Source organism: Podarcis pityusensis, assembly GCF_964106645.2.
Source record: "Podarcis pityusensis genome assembly, chromosome: 10".
Lineage (NCBI taxonomy): Eukaryota > Metazoa > Chordata > Lepidosauria > Squamata > Lacertidae > Podarcis > Podarcis pityusensis.
Window position 1 is genome coordinate 36,802,718 of NC_138035.1, and position 21,961 is coordinate 36,824,678.

The window sequence follows — 21,961 nt, forward strand, 5'->3', positions numbered from 1 at the left end:
AAATGAGGTAGCCTCAGATTATGTGGAGCAATCTTGAACGTCCAATCCCTGTGAAGGTTCAGATCACGTCCTAACTGGTTTGCTCTTGTGTAAGCTTTCAGAGGCAACAGACAGCAGTGCCGTCCATCACACCACGGGGCAATGATATGATCGGATGGAACTTACTACAGCGCCTCTTTATGCTTGCACAACACCCCATTGCACTAGCAAGTAGTCAGCCCCCAAATACTCTTTGCAATGAGAATAGGATGCAAATGTTAAAATAAGTGATTAGAAACTGACCGCACTATAAATATGCAAGTCTGCTTGAACTTGTGATGCCACATGCTTAAAGATCAGTGTATATTTTAATGAGGTGTAGCAAGCAAGCTAAATACAAAGGGATGTACCACAAGAAAAAGGAAGTTATCCATAATTCTGAAGTCAGGAAATTAGTTCTGAGGAACTAAAACTAATGGTTTTGCAATGCATGGTCTTAGCACAGAAATTTCAGCATTGTAGATTTAATAATCAACTCATGCAGAAAGCAAGATTAAGTAAGCAACTGGCAATGAATATAATGCTTTTCATATAAAGCTAACACAAGTAAGACCATTAATTTCTGTAACCTGATGTGTGTGTGTGTGTGTGTGAGAGAGAGAGAGAGAGAGAGAGAGAAACACAGTTCCTTCATTTTCCTAAACTAGCATATCTTTGAACTGGTAAAAGGGCCTTAAGAGAGAATAGGCTTCCATTTACAAGTTTCTCAGTACCCAACACCTAGGAAGAGACTCAGATGCCCATGTTCACACCCTCCTTCCCCACAGTGACTTCACTTCAGAGAGGCATAAATAACCAATGAAATGAACACATGACAGATAGAGCATTCTATTGACAGGTTATATGATAAACTTTATATTACTGCCCTACTGGAAAAATGTTACAAAATGATACAAAAATTACCCAAAGTCAAACAAAACCTGACTCAACTCTTTACCAGAATTTTTTGTGTGTGTGGTATCATTTTATTTCTTACACAAGGAAACCAAAAGCACCACATATAAATCTTCAGTGCCCTACATCTCAATTTGGCTGCCTCGAGTTTTCTTCTGTGCTGAGGACTCCAGTATAACATGGATTTTCAGACCTGCACACAGATGTACCTATACAGATAAAAAAATAGACTAGTTTGTCCTTTTTGTTGTTGTTTATATTTGTAATTTGTGGCTAAGATCAAGTGTAGAACCTTTCGTTAAGAAACAAATGAATACAATTTATTTAAACAAGCAGACCTGATCCAAAGATCCATGTGGTTATCTATGAGCTGGGCACATGGGAATCTCTGTATGTGCTAAAAATCAATGATTTTAGGAAAAATTATAAGGATTGATGTTTTTAGATATGATGTAAGCTGCCCAGAGTGGCTGGGGAAACCCAGCCAGATGGGTGGGGTATAAATAATAAAATTATTAATTATTATTATTAATGCAAGAAGAGTCCCCCTCTACATTCAAGTTCCATCCCAAGCCACTCCAACAGGTGAGCCACACAGTCCAAGTGGACAGTTGGAATCAACTATCCGTTTGCCACGATTGTGAATACTATTCATAATTAATAATCCACAATTAATTTTCATTATAAATTTTGAAAACATAGTAGTCTTGCAAAATTCCCCCATCCCTGATGAAACAGGATGGCACTTCTTTAATCAAGTAAAATGTACTAGCACTAATCTCAACCTAAAATATGAATTCACTTAATGATGCCACCCTAGGTTTCCTGTAATCGCCTGAGGTATGAATAATAAACTTCTGCTAAAAAGCTGCTATTCAGCTTAATATCATTAGCCATTGCTGTAAGCATTGCTAGTGCAAAACCGGCACTTACTCTACAAGCAGAGACAAGTATTAATAAACCAGTAGGTGAATTGTACATGTTCGAAATAGTTGCTGTAAACTGTATTATATATACAGTATAGACAGAGCAAAGGAAGGAAGGAAAAAACATAGCACCTCCCCGTCGGGGAATCGAACCCCGGTCTCCCGCGTGACAGGCGGGGATACTCACCACTATACTAACGAGGAACCACTTGGTCAACCTTCTTCCTCTGTCAATTTAAATTCTTCGTCCGGAGAATTCGCGGTGTGCCATAGGATAACCGACTCATCCAAACAGAAGCCATTGAACGAGGCTTTCCCGTAGTGGATTGTGGCAGTAGTAGTCCGCCCTCCGTATTTTCCTTAGGCTCTCCCCATCTAAAGAACTGTCTTTCCCAGAATCCCTTTCCCTTGACCCCGCCTCACGAGGCGGGGCCTGTGGCCGGCAGGCCGGCTCTTAAGCGCCGTGGGCCGGCTGGCGTGAAGGCTAGAGCGCAGCCATGGCCGAGGCGGATCCTAGCTCCTTCGCGTCGCCCGGCTGTTGCCGCACCCACCACCTCCACCTGCGCTGCCGCGTGGACTTCGCCAGCCGCTCGCTGAGGGGGACCGCGGCCCTCACCGTGAGGGCGGAGAGGGACAGCCTGCGCCGACTGGTAACTTCTTCCCTGGACGGGCGGGGCTCTAGGTCTGTAGGGAGAGGGGAAGACCGGCCGTCCTCCGTCGTGGAGCCGGCAGGAGGGCAGGCCCCTCTGTGGGGCGGAGGGCGACGGCCGCCCCAGAGGGAAACCGGAAGAAACCCCGGGAAGCCGCACCGGCTGGAAAGTTACTGGGTGACGCCTTCTCCTTTGACGCCTCCTTCGTCCCAAGATAATATCTCTTTCTCCCTCTTCCTACCTGTGGGCGCGTTTATATTGGAGGAACCCAGCGGAGCTTCCTTTGGAGCAGTGGTTCCCAACCTTTTTTTGGCCATGCCCCTCCTAAGTATCTCTAAAATCCTGATGCCCCCCCCCGTGACGTATAGTTTATTATTCTAAAATTGAACTCCTGTTCCCGTGGAGGAAGCCTAAAAGGCCACTAACTTGGTCTAAACAAGCTTCCAAATTGCCCCCCTATGGGGCATGTGCCCCGCATTGGGAATCACAGCTTTGGAGGAAACGGGCGGAGGGATTGTGCGCAAAGCTGGCTTGGGCTTCTGTTTTAAGTTGGTTTGTCTTAAGCAGATGCTCTTGAGGCTGGCGACTTTCTCTCGTGGCTGCAGCATTTGCATTTTGTTTCCTTGGAAGTTGTACTTTGTCACGCTGGTATGGTAGGTGCTTGCAAAAGCAAGTTCCTCAAGGGCTTCTCTCTCTAAACTTAAGTGGCCGAGTCCTTGATAAAGAACTGGCAGCGATTGCTAAAATCTTTCGGTTGATTTGAAGTTGGAGAGATTGCTGGATGTTCTAAATTGTAAACAAAGATCCAAGTCAAGTTTCTCAGTAAAGAGAATCAAGACTTGCATACCAGTCTGTCAGTTTCTGGGATACTGTCCCTAATGATTACACAATATCCAAAAAATACTTAATGCACTTCAGGGACTGATATACTTTACTTGGTGCTGCTGTTGTGTAAATAAATGTATGATTTATAATAGTTTCTTTTACAAGTTGACTCTCCTGGCCACAGAAATGGGTTACACCTGGCCAAAAAAAAATCTTAAGTGTCTTTGTTCCATCAGCTGTTTAGTACTTTGGAACAATGCGAGTTTCTGTTCTTTGTAAGTACTTGAAGGCACGGAGACTTAAGATTGTTGAATGAACAGAACATTTAAAGTGAAATACAGCTAACTTTAGATACTGTGTTTTCCTACATCTTAAAAACAGATGTAGAAAACTGGCCACAATATAGCTGGAATTGTGTAGCTCTGAAGCAGATAATTGTTTGTGCTGTGCAGATAAAGCTTTGCAAGATGCTTGTCTTGTATTCATATAGCACCTAGAGATTGATAGCACTGACTATTCTGAAAATTGAGCTGGTCAGTCCCCTTTGTCTTGGCAACATAATCCTTTTGCATGACTATGAGGAAAAGCCTGTTAACAACATGCAAGGAAAGGCTGGGCTACATTTTTGAGCCTTTGTAAATGTCTGCTTCTCTGTTTCTTTGGGAATTTATGAACAGATAGAATTTATACTGGCCATATGGCCATTTAAAATATTGAATATATTGATTCAGTTTTCAATATATATTAGTGCGTTTGTCAATAATAGCTCATGAACTCACTTACAGGTTTTGGACACAAAGGATCTAACAATACACAAAGTGGTTGTCAATAAGCAAGATGCACAATTTGTTCTTGGGGAACGTCATAGCTTCAAAGGAGCACCGCTGGAAATCACGCTACCTTTTGAGTTGGGAAAGTATGTATGTTCAGTTTATCCCCCTTTTCTGGTCTCTTGATGATCTTATCTTAAAATGTGCTAGATTAAGAGGCCGTGTCATGCTAAACTAGCAGTTGTGCTTGTGTAATATTGTAGCATATGACATAATGCCAGACTTGAAGAAATTTGCTTAAGAGTCTGGCAAAATATACTTACTTTGGGCCCATATAGGTTTTTTCTTGCTATAAAACCTGATAAGACTTGTTCCTTGAGGTAGTTATGACTCATTGTCCTGAAATTCTAATATACACCAGTCAATGTATTTGTGAGTTGGGGCTACTGTTGCTCATGCACGAACAACTTTGTAGTTGTTTGAATGGAAGATTATTTGCCCACTACATATTCTTCATTAACATAATTAAATTGCTTGGCTGTTAAAATTTTAAGAAAACGACTGCCTAAGTTTGTCCCTAAATTTGCAGTTACAAATTTAAAAGTTAGAACTTTCCAAAGGTGATGGAGGTATCACATCTGAATGCACACTATTCCAATATTCACAGGGGGCAAGATGTGGTTGTAGAGATCACTTTTGAAACGTCTCCAAGGTCTTCAGCACTCCAGTGGTTCACTCCAGAGCAGACATCGGGGAAAAGGCACCCATTTCTCTTCAGTCAGTGTCAGGTGAGCAAACCATTGTTTTCCTTCTCTGCTATGGGCAACCTTTTCCCACATGTTACTTATAGTTTTGTGTATCCTGCACTGCTTCCACTTGGCCAAACGGTGCCTGTCAACTGAAATCACTTGAGCCAAGACTGTCTGCCACAGACTCTCTAAAAGTATATATCATACAATCTTACAGTGTATTGGGGGAGTGAGTAGCAGTCTGTAAAGGCTCTCAGGATCCCATTGTGTGATAACTTCCCATTGCATAGTGGGTACATTGGCTGGGTGCAAAGGCATAAAAGACCTTGGTTATATTGGAGCTGAAGAACTGATGAACTGATCCTGGTTCTTGCATATCTGAAGAAATTGAACATTCTTTAAAAGTAGTTTTATGACCTGGTGGCTAAGAGAACAGGGTCATTGTGTCTTGTAAATCTTGTGTACTATCTTCTAAATGTCAGACATTTATGGTTCAACACATTTGTATGAACTATAATACTAAGTGCAACTGTTAATAGGGTTGTAATTCTTTACCAAAGGTCAGAAATAAGTTGATAATAGTGTTGAACAAGATTTGCAAAACGAAATCGTTTTGATACTTAGAACATCAAACCATTTAATTTCCACCAAAGTCAATTGATGATGGAGATGCTGTCTAGACTTTCCCTGTGGTCTTCTGGAGATGAGCAGTAAAGGGAGAAAACTTTACCCATTTCCTAAAGTCCTTGTACTGGGGTATAAAAATAACTTAGTAGAACCATTCCTGTAAGGAGCTTGCTTTAGATCGATCCATTAGGTGCAGGATGAAGCAGACGTAGGATGTGCTACCAGGTGAATTCAGAGAAGCTCATAGAATTACACAGGAACAGATATGGTAGGGAGGGGAATGCTTGATAGTTGCTGAATTTTTGGATAAAACACTTTTTCGGGGAAAAGTCTAGGAAATTTCCTGTTCAGTTTTTTCCCAGAAAACCCATATCATTGGTTACTGCCTTTTTACGATTACTTGGAAGCATGTATGTTGTATAAAGTTCTGGAGGGTGCTCTGTTATGACATTTTTGAAGCAATGTTCATAATGTGGTGAGGCAATCACAAATAGTACATGTGCTTGTGATCTTACTGGTCCACTTGCTTTTCAAACTTCAAATTGCCTTCTAAACTAAGGGGCATTTGATTGGTAGACTGCATTAGGGAATGTGAAATGTATATATGAATTTGAAGCAGGCACACGAGCCTAATTAAATTGTGCCTAGATGTGGTTACTTGGGGGTATTATGCTTTTAATGGTAGCAGTGTAGTGCAAAACTTAAATGTAATATTAAAAAAGTGTTCCTTGTGCATTACTATATTTGCCTGTAAGAATAGCAGCCTGTAATCTGTGTCACTTTGTTTTTTAGGCCACACACTGCAGAGCTGTTCTTCCCTGCCAGGACACTCCTTCAGTGAAGCTAACATACTATGCAGAAGTAGGTGAACCTGAAAGCTTTGTACCCCTGAGGTGCAAACTCGGCTCTCTTATTTAGCAGTCATGCATAATCTCAATTAGTGTATTGGTATTCATTAAAACCCTGCCACCAAACTGTGCAACTTGAGTGAACATGCAGACAAAAAACCTGAAAATGTATAGCAAAAAAACTCTTGCATTCTTTGCAGGTACCCAATTGTTATTTTGTTTGTAATGCTTTGGTGCACAAATTTAAGTGTCTACTACTTTATAAGATTCCAGCTGGTTGCCTTATCATGCTCTATCTGGAAGGTGCCACTGTCTTTCAACAAATAGATGGGGTTTGGAGAACTAGGTGTTAGTACAGACCCGTGTGCTCTGCGTGCTGATGTCACTCGTGCATGTTGCAGGGCATGTGGACGCCCCATGGTGTGTGTGCAGGGCCACTGTAGAACTTGGGGAGGCTTGGCCCCCACGGCTCCGCATAGATGGTGCGCCTGTACAGACCAAACAGTAAGATTCTTGCTTAATCAAACTTGTCCATTTCTATAAATTATGGCTTATGAAGCCAGGATAGTTATTTGATCTGGAGCCACTCTTGAATATGCAGAAAACCAGTTGGTTAGCCTCCATTGTAAGAGGGCGCCATGGAATAGGTTTTGACAGATTTAATTTGCAATGTTGGAAATAAAAAAATACTTTGTTCCATGGAGGATGGCCCAGCAGGTGAGAAACCCTGCCATCTAGTGTCCAAAGGCAGGAAAATTGACTTCTGGAAGCAGCTGGTCTCGTGCGTCCCTTTTCCTGCCTTTTGTGGTTTCTCTTTTTAGCTTCAGTTTTTTTCTTTCAAGTGGATTTTTTCCCTTTGACTGCTTCTCTCTCCTGGGTTTGGGTGAGTGTGGAAGAAATGTTTGTATATAAAAGTGACTCTGTTTGAATCCAACAAGCACTTCTCAAGCTGTCTGTCTGTTCTAGTACTTGGCAGAAACTGCTTAGGATTCATAACACAGGAATCTTAACAAATCGGCTAAAGTAAATTGGCTGAGTAGAAGTTTTTCCCACTATAAGCTTACAGTAAAACCAATTTCTATCTTCAGGGAAATCCTTAAAGAAAATGTTGCTAAATAAAGGAGGCTTGAAGATGTTTGTTTTCCCAGCCCAAGGAAGCCAAGCTCTCTGGCTTTGAAAACTTTCTTCTGAAATTGTGCTTATGCTCCATGACATAAGTCCTTTGAACAATTGAGCCATTCAGTGAGCTGGGTAGAGTTTGATCTATTTGCTTATCATCAGACTTGCATGGCAAATTTGCATCACATAATTAGGAACATATGAAGCTGCTTCATACAGTATCAGAATTTGGGTCCTTCTAGCTCAGTATCGCTTGCATCAGGGTTGGGGAACCAGTTTCAGCCCATAGCCACATTCCTATCTGGACAACCTTCCAGCGGCCACATGCTAGTGATTGGCAGGGCTGGAGGCAAAAGTGGGCAGAACAACACTGTGAATGTTACCTTTGCACAGTAAGCCAGTTCCTTTATACTTTTACATCCCTCTCTATCCTCCATCCATGAAAGCTTTATCAGAGTTTGAAGACACATTCCAGCAAGGCAAAAACAGTCAAGGAGGTTGCAGAGAAAGTCTGGTCAGGAGTGTTGCTCAGGAGGCTTGGGGGTAGTTCTCCTAGCATTCAGACAAGTGACTCTCCCAGTCCTGCCTGGAGATTTCAAGAACTGGACTTGAAATTGTAAAGCATGTTCTCTCTCACTGAGCCACAACTTCTTCCCTAAAAGAATGGGCACACTGACAGCAGTCACTTGGCTGCATCTTCAACATCTCAGACTGATCTGGGCCCTGGACAAGGGTTTCTGGAGGGGCCAGTGGGATAATTATGTATCAGTAGAGAATGGCCACAGACAGGTTTCATGTAAATTAGTTGCCAAAGCCTGCACCTCAGCAGTAGGAGCCGTGGAGTGCCTTGAACTCATTGCTTTCCTAAACCTGAAAACAAGAGGATCTGGCAGGTGACAAGTCATGTATAGACTGGACCACATGACATCTCCCCAATCTGGCCTTAAGAAAAATCTGAGAAAAGCAGGCATGTCTTTCCAAGATCCATGCAAATATCATAGTTTGGATAAAAGGATTAAGAATGCATGCATGAAGTACATTTTTTAAAAAAACTTGCCCTTCTTCCTTCCCACTTCCTTTAAATTCCTATAAATGTTAATTGTTATTGATACAAAATACAAATGCATGTTACTATACATCATTTCATATCTGCAATTATTGCAATAATTTTGGTAGATACACTTTGATACAACTTTGTTAATATATTCAGAAATGTTTATTTATTTTAATTTTATGCAATTGTTGCATGTCATATGCTCTAGTGTAAACAAAGGTAGATGGATATATCAATGCTGCAGCCATGTTAAAAAGTTTAACGCTGATAATGAATAAAAACTGTTACCAAGAAAAAGAGGGGAGGTTAGGAAAGAAGAAAAGTGTAGGCAGGATCTTGAGGGTACATGTTGCAGCCACACTGCTGAACTCAAGGAGGCCTGGGCATGACCAGTGCCTGCTGGGAAATCACTGGGAAATTCCATGTGCACCACTTCGAATTCTGTAGTGGAAGAAGATGGGCGATAAATGTTACCAATAAATAAAGCAAAGAACATTTTACAACCTAGTCTCATGCAAACTGTCTATGCTGCAGCCTCAACCCAGCAACTTTTCAAGTTGCTGCGGTGTTGCTGTTTGTGTAAATTGCACCTTAGAACACACTTAAAACATTCAAGGGTATAATTTACCCTTGCCTATAAAGAATGCTGTAAGAAACAGATGGATATAAAGTTAAGTTTATTGGAAGTCAGAATCTCTTGCTTACCAGCCCCAGACACTTTATTACCCATAACCAGATGGCAGAGTGACAAGTTTTGCATTATTTGTGCCAGATTTGTCACGATAAGCACTTAAATAGCTGAAGATGGAGGTTGTGAGAATGCAGTTTCAGCACTTAGAACTTCAGAATGTGGAAACTGTTGTGGCATTATTAACATAGCTGACTCAACATTTTAACATCAAAACCACATGTTCTCCTTGAGAGTATCTTTCTTTATGCATTGCAAAACATATCAGAGGTTACTTTTGTCAGAAATCTGGAGAGGGATATGTTGGTGGTTGGTTGCTCAATGTTGGGTGCAGGTTCCTAGTCCTCTGTCTTACGGGCTGTTAAGCCCTTGCACAGCTTTTTTTTTATTTATTTTAAAGAGTTGATGGGGAAAACAAAGCAGGCCAGGACCATGGGAGGCAGTTTTAACCTTTTATCCTCTGTCACACTTCCAGTCTAATTTGGGGCAGAGGACCTGCAACAGTTCTTACCTGCCGGAAAGTGTTTTACTGTCCACACTGCTCAAAGTGTACGTCTTATGGGTGTCTTTTTGCAGGAACAGTCACTGTTCATTCTCTCCAAGAGATCAGTATGTAACAGGGAACCAAAAGATCAAAATTGCACATTGGCATGTGTTACTTGTGATCAAGTAACTTGATGTTTGTCATGACACCGGGGAATGTGTCACTTAACACTATTGAAAAACCCAGGTGTGAACATGGCAGAAAATAAGGGGAGCTTTCAGGTAAGGCGAGAAGTGAATTATTTCTGAGCTGCACTGCTACAGAATAGCCGTTCTAGGGTATCATTGCCTGCAAGGTGTGGAAATAGTTTAACATTATTAAATAAAAATAAATATATTTTTGTACTTCACTAGATATCTGTTCCGAATGAGCTGGTGGCACTTATGAGTGCCAAGAGAGATGGAGACTTGCCTGACCCAGAAGAAAGCACAAGGAAGATATACCGCTTCATACAAAATGTAAGCCATTATGCACTTTCAGCCCACAATGGTCGGTTACATAATGTAGATATGCATCATTGGATAACTTTGGCTTCAGCCTTGTAGGTGTAAAATATGTGACATGTTGCACTGTTATTGTTTCTATTATTTTTCTCTCCTTTGGGGTTAGGTTCCAATACCCTGCTATCTGATTGCTTTAGTTGTTGGTGCTTTGGAAAGCAGGTGAGTATTACTCAATAACTGTAGAAATTCCTCAATTTGTAAAGTGTAGAAATTGCTTGAGCTTGTCCTCTCTCAAGGGCTCGAGAGTGGGCTGCAGCCTATTTAACAATATTACTACAATGTCACTTTGGAGGACGGTAAAAATGATTCAGTAGGATTCATATCTGAACAGGAATCTGAATGCACACTTCATCTGTTGTTCTACATTGGCTGCTAACAGAATATTATAGTTCAATCTAGCTTGTGACAGGCAAGACAACTTTCTACCTTCCCTTTCTAATCACTTTGTATGCAGTGATTATAAAACGGGCTGTTTTGGAAGCGATTTCTGGAATTAGACAGTATTAGAATATAGTTGAGCTCCTGGAAGAAGTAGAAGTTGCAAGTGCATGACTGGTACATGCACATTGTTTGGGCAGTGCATCTTTGCATCAGTCCTTCCAGGTCACTCCAATTATTGGGCTACAGAATACTTACATAAAGAGGAGTGTGAATATCATTACTAAGTATGACAAAGGCTGGCAGGGAGAACTTGGTTGCAAAAGGTAAAGTGTTGAAGAAGGGTTTGGTGAAGCCCTGTCACCTTCTCCTAATGCACAAACTCTGACCAGGATATGGACTTATGTCTGTGCCAATCTTTGGAACCAGAGGCAATTAAAGGAACTGTTCACATCAGCTATTCCCTTTCAATAATGCTTTTTACAGCCACTCGCTTGCCCCAGCTACTAAAATGTCCACAAACAGCTGCATTGAAATTTTTGCTAAGAAATAAGCAGCCAGGAAATCCAAGATGGTATTCCTGTTTTTTCTGACTGAATTTTGTTCTTCAGAGAGATTGGTCCCAGAACTTTGGTGTGGGCTGAAAAGGAGCTTGTGGACAAATCTGCACATGAATTTTCAGAGGTTAGTGAAAATTATGATTATATGACTTTGGTATATTGTGAAAAGATGAATAGCTGGTAGAGGCAGTGACCATTTAAGGTACGTCTAATTTACACATAGTTGCCGATGCACAGGTGCTTTTGGACCTGGAAGAAGCCAGAATGGGCAGGGCTTAGCTGACATTTGTGGGTGCTGGGAATAGAGCCCCTGTGCGAAATGCCCATTGCCTGTACTTAATTATTCCTTAGATGGCTGTACATTTTGCATAAGTAACGCAAACTTGAGTGTTCTCCCAAGACCCTATGTAAAGCAAACATATAGCAAGTTTGAACATTAAAAGCTAATTGACTAAGCTGACTGCATTCCTCAGCTTCAAGATAGTCTGAGGATTGCTCCACAGCTGTCACCTGCATATAAGATGATTTGAAAGTGATTGTATCCTACCATCCTACCTCTATCACAGTTGTGTTTGTATTACTGTAATTCAAAATGCCATATTTGTGACAGGTTTGTAAGTTCTTTCCCACTTCTTAAAATATGAAGCCACTTATATTATTTCCCCACTAATAATGACTTTACAGACTTCCTGAATTTCAAGTCAGGAGGGACTTGGTTTCTATTGTCTGAGTAAAATTCATTCTGTACGAACAGGTCAGTTACTATCCTGTCTGTGGTGTATCTTATCTCACTAATTGGGCATTACCTGTATATATATTAGAATCTATTTTAGTTTCCTGACCTTTTTTTCAGACAGAAGCCATGCTGAAAATTGCAGAAGACCTAGCAGGTCCTTATGTATGGGGTCAGTATGACTTGCTAGTGTTGCCACCATCATTTCCATATGGTGGTATGGAGAACCCCTGCCTCACTTTTGTGACTCCCACATTACTGGTAAGTGTGTCTCCCTCTCTTATGGGTTACATTACATAGCTTTCCTTAGGACATCATATTAAAGCCATTTAGAGTTTGGGACTTGCATGGTGGCTTTCATTTTGCTAAGTGACCTTAACTTAGCCTGAATTGGGAAATGATACTATATTAAGCTTTCATCTGACATGGATTAGAGAGGTAACTTTTTGATCTCTGTTTGCTGCAGGCTGGTGACAGATCATTATCCAATGTAAGTATAAGTCCAGCTGTACTCAAGTATTTATACTGAAGGTGCTCTTTTCCCCTGAAATCTTAACAAGGTGCCTGAAACATTAGGTGCTATGTATGTTTTCTAAGCAGTAATCATACTTGGAATAGACGTAGACCCACTGAAATGAATGAAATTTATTTTAGAATTTGACTAACATTGGAGATCACCTATTTCTCACTGTTTACTTGTCTTGTAAGTTTTTAAACTTAAGTATTAAGAAACTGAAAATGTTGCAACTTTATAGAGTTCTGCACAATACAAACAGTCTGCTCAGTTAACACTTAGACCAACTGTTCGCAAAACATTACGTGAATTAAAAAAGACAACAAATTATGGTGAATTAAAAAAACAATAACAGCAGTGGTAGTAGCTGCTGGAGTGGAGGTTGCTGGTGATCTGGAAACCAGATCTATGGAGGCTCACTGGGATAGTGTACATTAAACCTGCCTTTCTTGGAACAAGTGTGGTTTTATTTTTATCTTGTAAGTTGTTTTGGGACCCTCTTCTGTGTGTGAGAAAGGCCAAAGAATGTATTTAGGATCATGGAGTTGCTGGTGCCCCCCCTTTTTTGAATAAAAAGGCTTCTCTATTGAAACCATAATAAAGCTGAAACCAAACAAATTTTAAAATGTTAGGTTAGATGCCACTAAAATGTGTAACAAATTCAACAGTATTTTGCATTTTGGGAGTTGATGATTAATTTCAGTGGAGGATAACCCAAGTGCCTCCATGAAAACAGAAGCAACTTCTGCATGGTTATTACCATGTCTGCATGGGGCCAGTTTAGGGCATCTTTGCCACCTAAGTAGCACCCTCCTTTCTGTTACGGATATGTGTGTTTGTGACAGAAGAGACCACTATGTGCTTATGCCACTTCTATACATTTCAGGTTATCGCCCATGAAATTTCTCATAGCTGGACTGGGAATTTGGTAACAAACAAGACCTGGGAGCATTTTTGGTAGGTGAAATCCAAGTGCTTTTAAGACGTACTTGGCTTTTCTTTTGGTGTGTGTTTAACTCATTAAAAGATTTCTCTAATTTACAGAAATAATGACCTGTGCGCTTGGTGTTTCAGGCTAAACGAAGGACACACAGTTTACTTGGAACGCAGGATTGGTGGCCGGCTCTTTGGTGAGCAGTTCAGGCATTTCCAAGCTCAGGGAGGCTGGAGAGAATTGCAGAACACGGTGAGTGCTTCTGGTTGATTTGAAGAATAACTTACACATAACTTTTCTTCAGAAACACTGGGCACATGTAAAGTTAAGAGCAAATTTATTGCTTTTATCTGGTATTGCAGATAGAATTAATTTCTGCTCCATATTGCGGTAATTATCTTTAGAAAAGTTCTATCCTGCCTTTTGGCCTCTAAGGCAGCTTCCAGATTAAAAAGCACAACTTCAGTAAAAATTGGAGGGAAATAAACAGTATATCAATTAAATAACAAAGCAGCAGTATAAGCATGGCATAAAATCAATGGGTAAGTTTTAAAATACATTCCAGTGCAGGAGATGAATTAGGATACAAATACTTTGTTACCCTCCAAAAACACACAAGAGGAACAACCAGACTTCTTTTGGGACGAAGTTCAACAATCTGGTTGCTGGCAGGTAGAGTTCTGTTACAACTTCCAAGCACATCAGTTTCCAGCAATATGTGTCTCTTTCTAGATAAACACCCTTGGAAGCACAAACCCTGTGACTCACCTGATCCCTAATCTGAAAGAAGTAGATCCTGATGTTGCATATTCTTCTGTTCCATATGAGAAAGGCTCTGCTTTACTACTTTATCTAGAACAGCTTCTTGGAGGGCCAGGTATTGGTTAATTTACTTTTAAATATGTGTGGCTTTTTTTCCTGTTGCAGCACTTTATTTCTGGTTAATGCATCTTATATGTTCCCAGATGTCTTCATTGGCTTCTTGAGGGCATACATCCAGCAGTTTGCATACAAGAGCATAGACACGGAAGACTGGAAGAATTTCCTGTACTCCTACTTCAAGGACAAGGTTAGGTGCTAATCTTCCAGTTCGAGATGCTAGAGTGTAACCCCATCAAGAGCAGCCAGGCTCCGATCCCTTTGGCTATGCAACAAATGTCAGCAAGAGTTATAGTGTCATAGGAAAGTAAACTTCCACCTAGAAAAAACTTGTACTGCAGGTACCCCTCTCTCCTATCTCCTAGAAGTTCCCATATTGCAGAGATATGTGTACCTCTCCTGATTAGCTCCCTGCTTACTTGTGTTTATCATGCAACAACAGTGTTAATTGAAAAGTTTAATCTGACAGTGAGTCATTCTCCCCTCCCCCAAAAAAGTCCACTTTGCTGAATGATTTTTTGAGGGCTTAGTCTTCTGAAGTCTGTAGCTTTCAGTTTCACAACGCCTTCTCAATTATGCCATCTTTGCTGTGTCATCAGTGCGGCAAAATGCTGGTAGAACCACACATTACACTGGTCTTGTTATATATGGAATTAGGCATGAAAGGAGTAGAAGAAACCTCAGATTTCACCATTCAAGTTATTCTAATCATTTCATCTATATGTGATTCCCATTAATATTATCAATGAACAGTTAAAAACAAGTCTTCAAAAATATTGGAATCAATATGAGTTTCAAAGAAATAAAACACTTCCAAGATTTTGGATAATTTGTTGGTATGTTCATTTTAGGTTGACCTTCTTAACAAAGTTGACTGGAATGCATGGATGAACACTCCTGGCATGCCTCCAGTAAAACCAACGTAAGCACACAATCTTTTGCTGTAACATTTCTATTTGTTTTGAAAGAGCACCTCTGTATATTTAATAATAATCGTGTTTATTTAATTATAATATAATTTAAATTATTAAATATATAATTAGAGCTATTTATATAACTGAATTGATTAGAATTTAATATTCAATTATATATTTAATAAAAATATATCCTTGATTATATTAGATCCTTAATATAATCACTTTTCCTATTTTTAAATTTTTTATTTATAGTCAATTTTATACACAGACACACACACACTTTATTTAACTTGATTTGATCCTTTTGGACTGGGGTAAGAAATGTTTTAAGTATGACTATAGCAAATGATCTAAATGCAGCATAAGCATGTCTCTTTCAATAATAAAAAATATTCCTCAAACACCTGCACAGTTTTGGTTATGCCAATTTCTAAATGTGTCTGCTCTATAAAATGTTCCTTTAGACTTCATTTTTCGTTTTCTATTGTGGCTTGTAACAGTAATATAGTCTATTCTATTTCTTCAAAGCCAGATGTGATCAGTGAGGAGTATAAAAGAGAGCTACTCATAAGCTATATTGTAGCAGCTGGCAAGATAGAATTTGGATGTGTGCTCTAGATACAAATGCATGTGTTCTGTTTATGTTCAAGATACAAACCTTTTCTAAACAAGACATACTCATTTTTATGTCTTCACCAGGTATGATTCAACACTGTCAAATGCTTGTGTTGCCTTGAGTCAAAGATGGGTCAAAGTGAGTTAATGTCTCATGTACATAACATGTTAAAGACATGTTGAGTGAATTACTTGTGTTTTATTTTGCATTGTCTTTCAACATGCATAACTGGGGATTCAATGCAATGTAGAATTTAGTAAAGTCAATTTATAATTGAGGCAAACTTCAGATTTTATTGAATTTTTTATTTAACTTCAGACTTCATATTTTTTTGTCATGAGCTTGCAAACTTCTCTTACATTAGAGGCAGTAAATGTGGTATAGGGGGAGATAGGGTGTTGGAGGTTGGGCAGATCAGATAAAGAGAAGGGGCTATTGCTCAAAAGCTAAGGCATTTTCTGAATCTTCCTTCAGGGTCATGGCTGCTGTCTCAGCCTGCCTCTCTAGTCTGGTGCTGTTTTAAGAACAAGTTAGTCATAATACAGTACTTTATTCATGATTTGATTATGGATCGGGGGATAGATAGAGGTGGGTTGGGCTGATTTGATCCACTTGTGCCCATCTGGGTATCTACTGACAGATCAGCTGAAAGGTCACTGTAATTCATAAGGATTCCATGCAGATAGCATTCCTCACAAGAGAAAAGAACCCAGAGCCCATGAGTTATTCTTTTGACTTTTATGTATCCAAATGGGGTTTTCTAAACAAATTAAATTCAAATCTTAACTTCTGGTGTTTAGAATCAAAGACAATATCCCCCTGTAATTTCTTAAAGGCCTGCTTCTCCAATTTCCTCCTAATTCTGCTTGTCTTATAGGCTACGGAAAACGATCTTGGCTCCTTCAGCTCAGCTGATATAAAAGAGTTGTCTTCACACCAGCTTATTGAGTTTCTTGCACTACTGCTGCTGGAGGTAAATATAGGCAAAAGGTTTTTTTTTACCTTTCAGGATAAAAGTTTGTGGCACCATCTTGTTGCGTTTCCAAGTTTGTAGAGTGAAATTTAGGGGAGGTTGGTATCCGTTTGTCTCGAGAGACAATGAAGGAGTGCTGTTGGAAGGTGTCAGTTCCTGTTGTGGCTGTAGAGACAGAGGCAGGAGAGGCGTGTTTTGTTGCAGCTGGGGCAGATGAAGGCGTTCAGTTATTAGTCATAGCATGTTCATTTCTCTCTTCCAATGACTGTTAGATCTTGTCATCTTAGTAGATAAGAGACTAAGTCTTAGTCGTACCTTGGTTCACGAATGCCTTGCGAGTCAAACGTTTTGGCTCCTGAACACTGCAAACCCAGAAGTGAGTGTTCCGGTTTGCAAATGTTCTTTGGAAACCAAACGTCTGACACAACTTCTGCGGCTTCCGATTGGCTGCAGGAGCTTCCTGCAGCCAATCGGAAGCCATGCCTTGGTTTCCGAACATTCTGGAAGTCAAACGGACTTCTGGAACAGATTCCATTTGACTTCTGAGGTACCACTGTACTTCCAGCTTATTGCTGTGCTTATATAGAGTTGTAGAACCACTGTGGGATGTTGGTATCTTGTCCTACTGTTCTAACCACCCTGAACAGTATACATGCACTTTGGCAGCAGACTGCAGAATGAGCGCCATTTTGTTGCTTACAACTTTGGTCTGTGTGTCATTTCAGAAACATGTGGTCCTATTGTGCGGGCACAATGGCTTCTTGCTCTAGAACTCTAGAGCTGGCGCAGTTATTTAGAAGTGAAGAGTCATTGAATTGACTTGATGTTGCTTTTCTTCCTACCCCTCTGTACTTGTACCCCTCTTGTCTTATATTTTTAGAATCCTCTTCCAGTGAGCCATGTAAGACGAATGCAGGAAGTTTATGACTTCAATGCTGTGAACAACTCTGAAATTAGATTCAGGTGTGTAAAATGTTATGAATATTCTGAAATTTTACGAATGTAATGTACTGATACTATATAGTAGTAACTTTTATTTAAATCTGCAGTCGAATTGCCTCTTATATATATAAAATATAAATGAAAGCACAATTTCATAGAACTTAGCAGTGATGTGTGTGCACATTTATACCTGAGGTTGTAAAACAACTGAGAAAACAAATAAACCTGTTCGTCCCTGGTATAGATCCCTGAGAGTAGTTTTGAATACTGTCCAACCAGGCTTTGCTGGTTGCAAAATTCTAAACTTACCTGTTTATTTAGAGATACATGCAAGCATGTGGTTTGTGGGGCCCTAACATCTTGCCAATGAGATCCAAATTCATTGAATAAGCAATCTTAGATGCAGAATAAACTATGCAAGCATTTTAAATATATATAAATTTAAAGATTATTACTTACATCCCACATTTCCTTCAAAGAGCAAAGGGTGGTATAAATGGTTTGGTCTTCACAGAATCCCTGTGAGGTAGATTAGACTGTGACAGTGACTGTCCTGAAGTATCCCAGGTCCTAGTCCCAACTCTTTGGAGACTGCTTGTTGTTAAACTTGGATTTTCTTGATCTTGATTTAGCTGACTAAAGGCTAATTCTGCTTTTCAGATGGCTGCGTCTCTGCATTCAAGCCAACTGGGAAGATGCTATTCCTTTGGCCCTGAAGATGGCTACAGAACAAGGCAGAATGAAATTCACTCGTCCTTTGTTTAAGTAAGACAATTACCTAAGCAGGCAGGCAGTGGTTCAATATAGGAAGTTCTCTGCATCTTACATGTTAAATATGTGCAAAGTGGTTCTTCAAAGATAAATGGTACTTGTCTTGATTTTTTAAAAAAGTCGTTTAAAATTAATTTTGTGACGTCTATTTCAGGGACCTCTATAAATTTGACAAATCCCGTGCTCAAGCTGTCAGAGCTTTCCACCAGCACAAGGCTTCCATGCATCCAGTGACTGCGATGTTGGTAACCAAAGACCTGGGACTCGACGGACAAACAGCCCAACCTTTGCAGACCTAAGGATAAACTCCGATAAGAAAACGACTTTCTTCTCCCCACTCCCTCTGTGAAAAATCATTGTAACTTGCATGTTTGATTACTGAACTGGCTTTCTGTTCTGATGCTGAATCAATAAGTGCTCCCTTCCCCCACCCCTTATTATTCATGCTGGCATCTCTATCTTGTGCCTCATTTAAAATTCTGCAAAACCGGGGAAAAATAAGATATATTTTGACACTGCATTTGGCACTTCACCACAAGTAGCATTCATAGTTTTGCTACATGTACTGCTTTATTTGAAGCAATAAATCTTTTATGATAAATCGGATCATCTTTCCGTATATTTAATTGCCTCCAATATACAGAGTATGACATGCAAAAAGCTGCTGTCTAGCCCTTGCATTCCCAGTGGTGGGTGGGACCAGAACTGGTGTTGGGTGTGAAACACAAACATGCACATGCTCTCTTCCCCCTCCATATATATACTCTCATGCATACCCTTCCATTCCATTCCCTTTTGTCTCCATCCCCCACCAAGCAGTCACCATCCAGCAAGCTGCTAGCCTGCAGCAATCCAGTTGCCATAAGGAGAAAGAGACGAGGAACCAGGCAGACACATGCAGATGCTAAAGGCCTGAGTATGCAACACAGTTGCTTTCCACCATGCTCTGTTGTGAAAGGGACCATGACCTGAATCAGAAGGTTCTGCAGGTCTGATCTACAGTGGTGCCTCGCAAGACGAAATTAATTCGTTCCGTGAGTTTTTTCGTCTAGCGAATTTTTCGTCTTGCGAAGCACGAAATCCCATAGGAATGCATTGAAATTCAATTAATGCATTCCTATGGTCAAAAAAAGTCCAAACAAAGCCAAATTTGGTACAACAAGAGTTTATTAAGTGCTCTTTAAAGTCACACATACTGTAAAGAGCATTTCAAAAATTGAAGGAACAATAAATTAAGTTTCTAAACATGACAGAAAAACATTTAAAAATCAACAAAGTGTACAGTACATTTTCTAAGACTCTGGGGGACAACTCGAAGAAGGTTCCTCTTCCACTCTTTGCTTCTTGCTGAAGAACCCCCTCCTCAACTGTTCCCCCAGCCACCCACCACACAGAAATTCAAATCCAGAATTTTTTTTAAAAAACAGCAGAGTTGCCCAATGGTCACAGAAAATCATAAAAATGCAGGGAAAAAAACACAAGCTTCCAGATTCTTGCAAACCCCTCCCCAACACCAAGTCCTTGAATTCCAAACACCCCAACCCAAAATCCAAAAACCCCCCAAAAAGTTTTAAAAGTTTAACTTACCAAATGGCTGCAAAAGAAGTTTTGGAAAAGCTTCAAAAATCACCAAAGTCTTCAAAAACCTCAAAAAAGGCTACCACACCGCGTTCTATGCGTTGCTCCTCGAAGTCAAGTCGCAACTGTATTAACGGTGTTAAGAAAAAGGAAACAAACTTGCAAGACGTTTTCATCTTGCGAAGCAAGCCCATAGGGAAATTCGTCTTGCGAAGCAGCTCAAAAAACACAAAACCCTTTCGTCTAGCGAGTTTTTCGTCTTGCGAGGCATTCGTCTTGCGGGGCACCACTGTAGTCTCAAGGCTGCCCATTCTCCACCCCTCTTAGAGACCTTAACACTGGACGATAAAGCAGTTAAGTTTCTGAACTCCATTTGATCTCACTTGTCATGTTCTCTCCATGGAGGTGACTTAATCTGTTTTATTGTATGTAAGCCACCCTGAACGTTCTTAATTGAAGTTTTATTTTTTTAAATAATGGCAACATCACTTTCCCACTGTTTTGGAAATGCATATTATCTGAATTCTGCCATATTTGTTACTTAAATTACCTTGTCTACAGAACCCTGAGTGGCTAACAACAAAGTATGAAATAGCAATAACATTTAAGACCTGAAAGTGCTACGTAAATGTTCAAGGTCCTTTACATGTATCACCTAGTTATAATCGTTAACAGTTCTGTAAGGTAAGTCGGTGGTATTCTTTATGACAGCATAAATACTATTCCCCCCCCCCCATGCATTGCAGAAAAATAAAAGTACCAACAGGCACGAAAGCAACTTAATCAGATATAAAAACAACTTAGTCAGAAATTGCCTAAGTTAAGAGCAGTTCAGTGAGAGCAACAATGTATACTTACATAATACAGTGCCCAAAAGACACATCTTAATTAATGATTAATAGTTAGCCCGACTACAAACGACTCTTGTTCAGGTTGCCGAAGTCTAAAGGTTGTTAAATTGCCATGGTTGACTAGTGCTGATTTTGTAGCTGGGATTGCAGTAGCTCATAGAAGTAATAAATTGTAGATCACATTTCTGCAGCTTGTCCCATCTTCTTGATAACAGTGTGCAGTGGCATAAGACACCTACCTGTTCTGACTTTGATGGTGAATAATGACATGCTCATGCTCACTGGCTTCTTTCTGGTGCACATGCAGAACCCAGCTCCAGTGCTGCCTTTTTTTGTGTTGATTTTTAAGATTTTTCGCCTTGCCAGATGGCTCTGCAGAACCTTCAGCATGGCTTATAACAAGCATGGTAAACCTTTCACCATTGCTTTTTCCTAGATGGAGTGTGTCCTTGAACTATGATAATTCCTCTTGCTCAGGTGGATTGAGGGGTGGGGAGGGAGGGAGGGAGGGAGGGAGGGAGGGAGAGAGGGAGAGAGAGAGAGAGAGAGAGAGAGAGGCTTAAATGCAGCCTGCTCTGCAAGGGCAACAGATATATTTGCCCGCTATTGTCAGTGGTCCCCTGAAGACTTCCTCTAAGGTGGTGGTGGTGGGGGAGAATAGCTCTTAAGCTAAAAAAAGATCCACATCCCTGACTTGCAATCTATGAATAAAAACAATAAAGTACAATGGTACCTTGGTTTGCATATGTCTTGGTTTACATACATTTTGGATTACAAACACATCAAACCTGGAAGTACGTGTCCCGGTTTGCAACCTTTTTTTGGATTACGAGCAATTTTTTGGGGGCGAAACAGTTTACAACCGGTTTTGGTTTACAAACGTACCTCCAGAACGGATTATGGTTGTAAACCAAGGTACCACTGTAATGGATAAAGACAGTAGAGCCATATTGGCTATCGGGAAGCAGCATAAAATGTCAACTGCTGCTTAAATAACAATTTTTTGGAAGGGTCCATGGGTCAGGTTCAATCATGCACCCTGCCCCCAATGAAAAAACATCTGAAGCATCTTCCTAAAA

At 40.3% G+C, this 21,961-nt stretch overlaps 1 protein-coding gene and 1 long non-coding RNA gene across 2 annotated transcripts; one reads left to right on the top strand and one right to left on the bottom strand.

Moving 5' to 3' along the window:
* Positions 1-981: 981 nt before the first annotated feature.
* Positions 982-2,185, bottom strand: LOC308486982. Its single transcript, XR_013991421.1, has 2 exons — positions 2,047-2,185; positions 982-1,142 (listed from the first exon to the last, which is right to left on the bottom strand). It is a non-coding gene; the product is annotated as an uncharacterized lncRNA (long non-coding RNA).
* A 171-nt stretch (positions 2,186-2,356) lies between these two features.
* LTA4H (leukotriene A4 hydrolase) lies at positions 2,357-19,059 on the top strand (the record flags this gene model as incomplete). The annotated part of the gene is made up of 19 exons (XM_081024233.1): positions 2,357-2,509; positions 4,120-4,250; positions 4,772-4,892; positions 6,273-6,341; positions 10,087-10,191; positions 10,343-10,395; positions 11,226-11,298; positions 12,028-12,168; positions 12,374-12,397; positions 13,308-13,378; positions 13,496-13,607; positions 14,088-14,232; positions 14,321-14,424; positions 15,086-15,156; positions 15,851-15,905; positions 16,645-16,740; positions 17,621-17,703; positions 18,343-18,447; positions 18,608-19,059. The coding sequence occupies 19 exons, from the start codon at positions 2,357-2,359 to the stop codon at positions 18,750-18,752; spliced, it is 1,857 nt and encodes a 618-aa protein (XP_080880359.1). The 3' UTR covers positions 18,753-19,059.
* Positions 19,060-21,961: the final 2,902 nt, after the last annotated feature.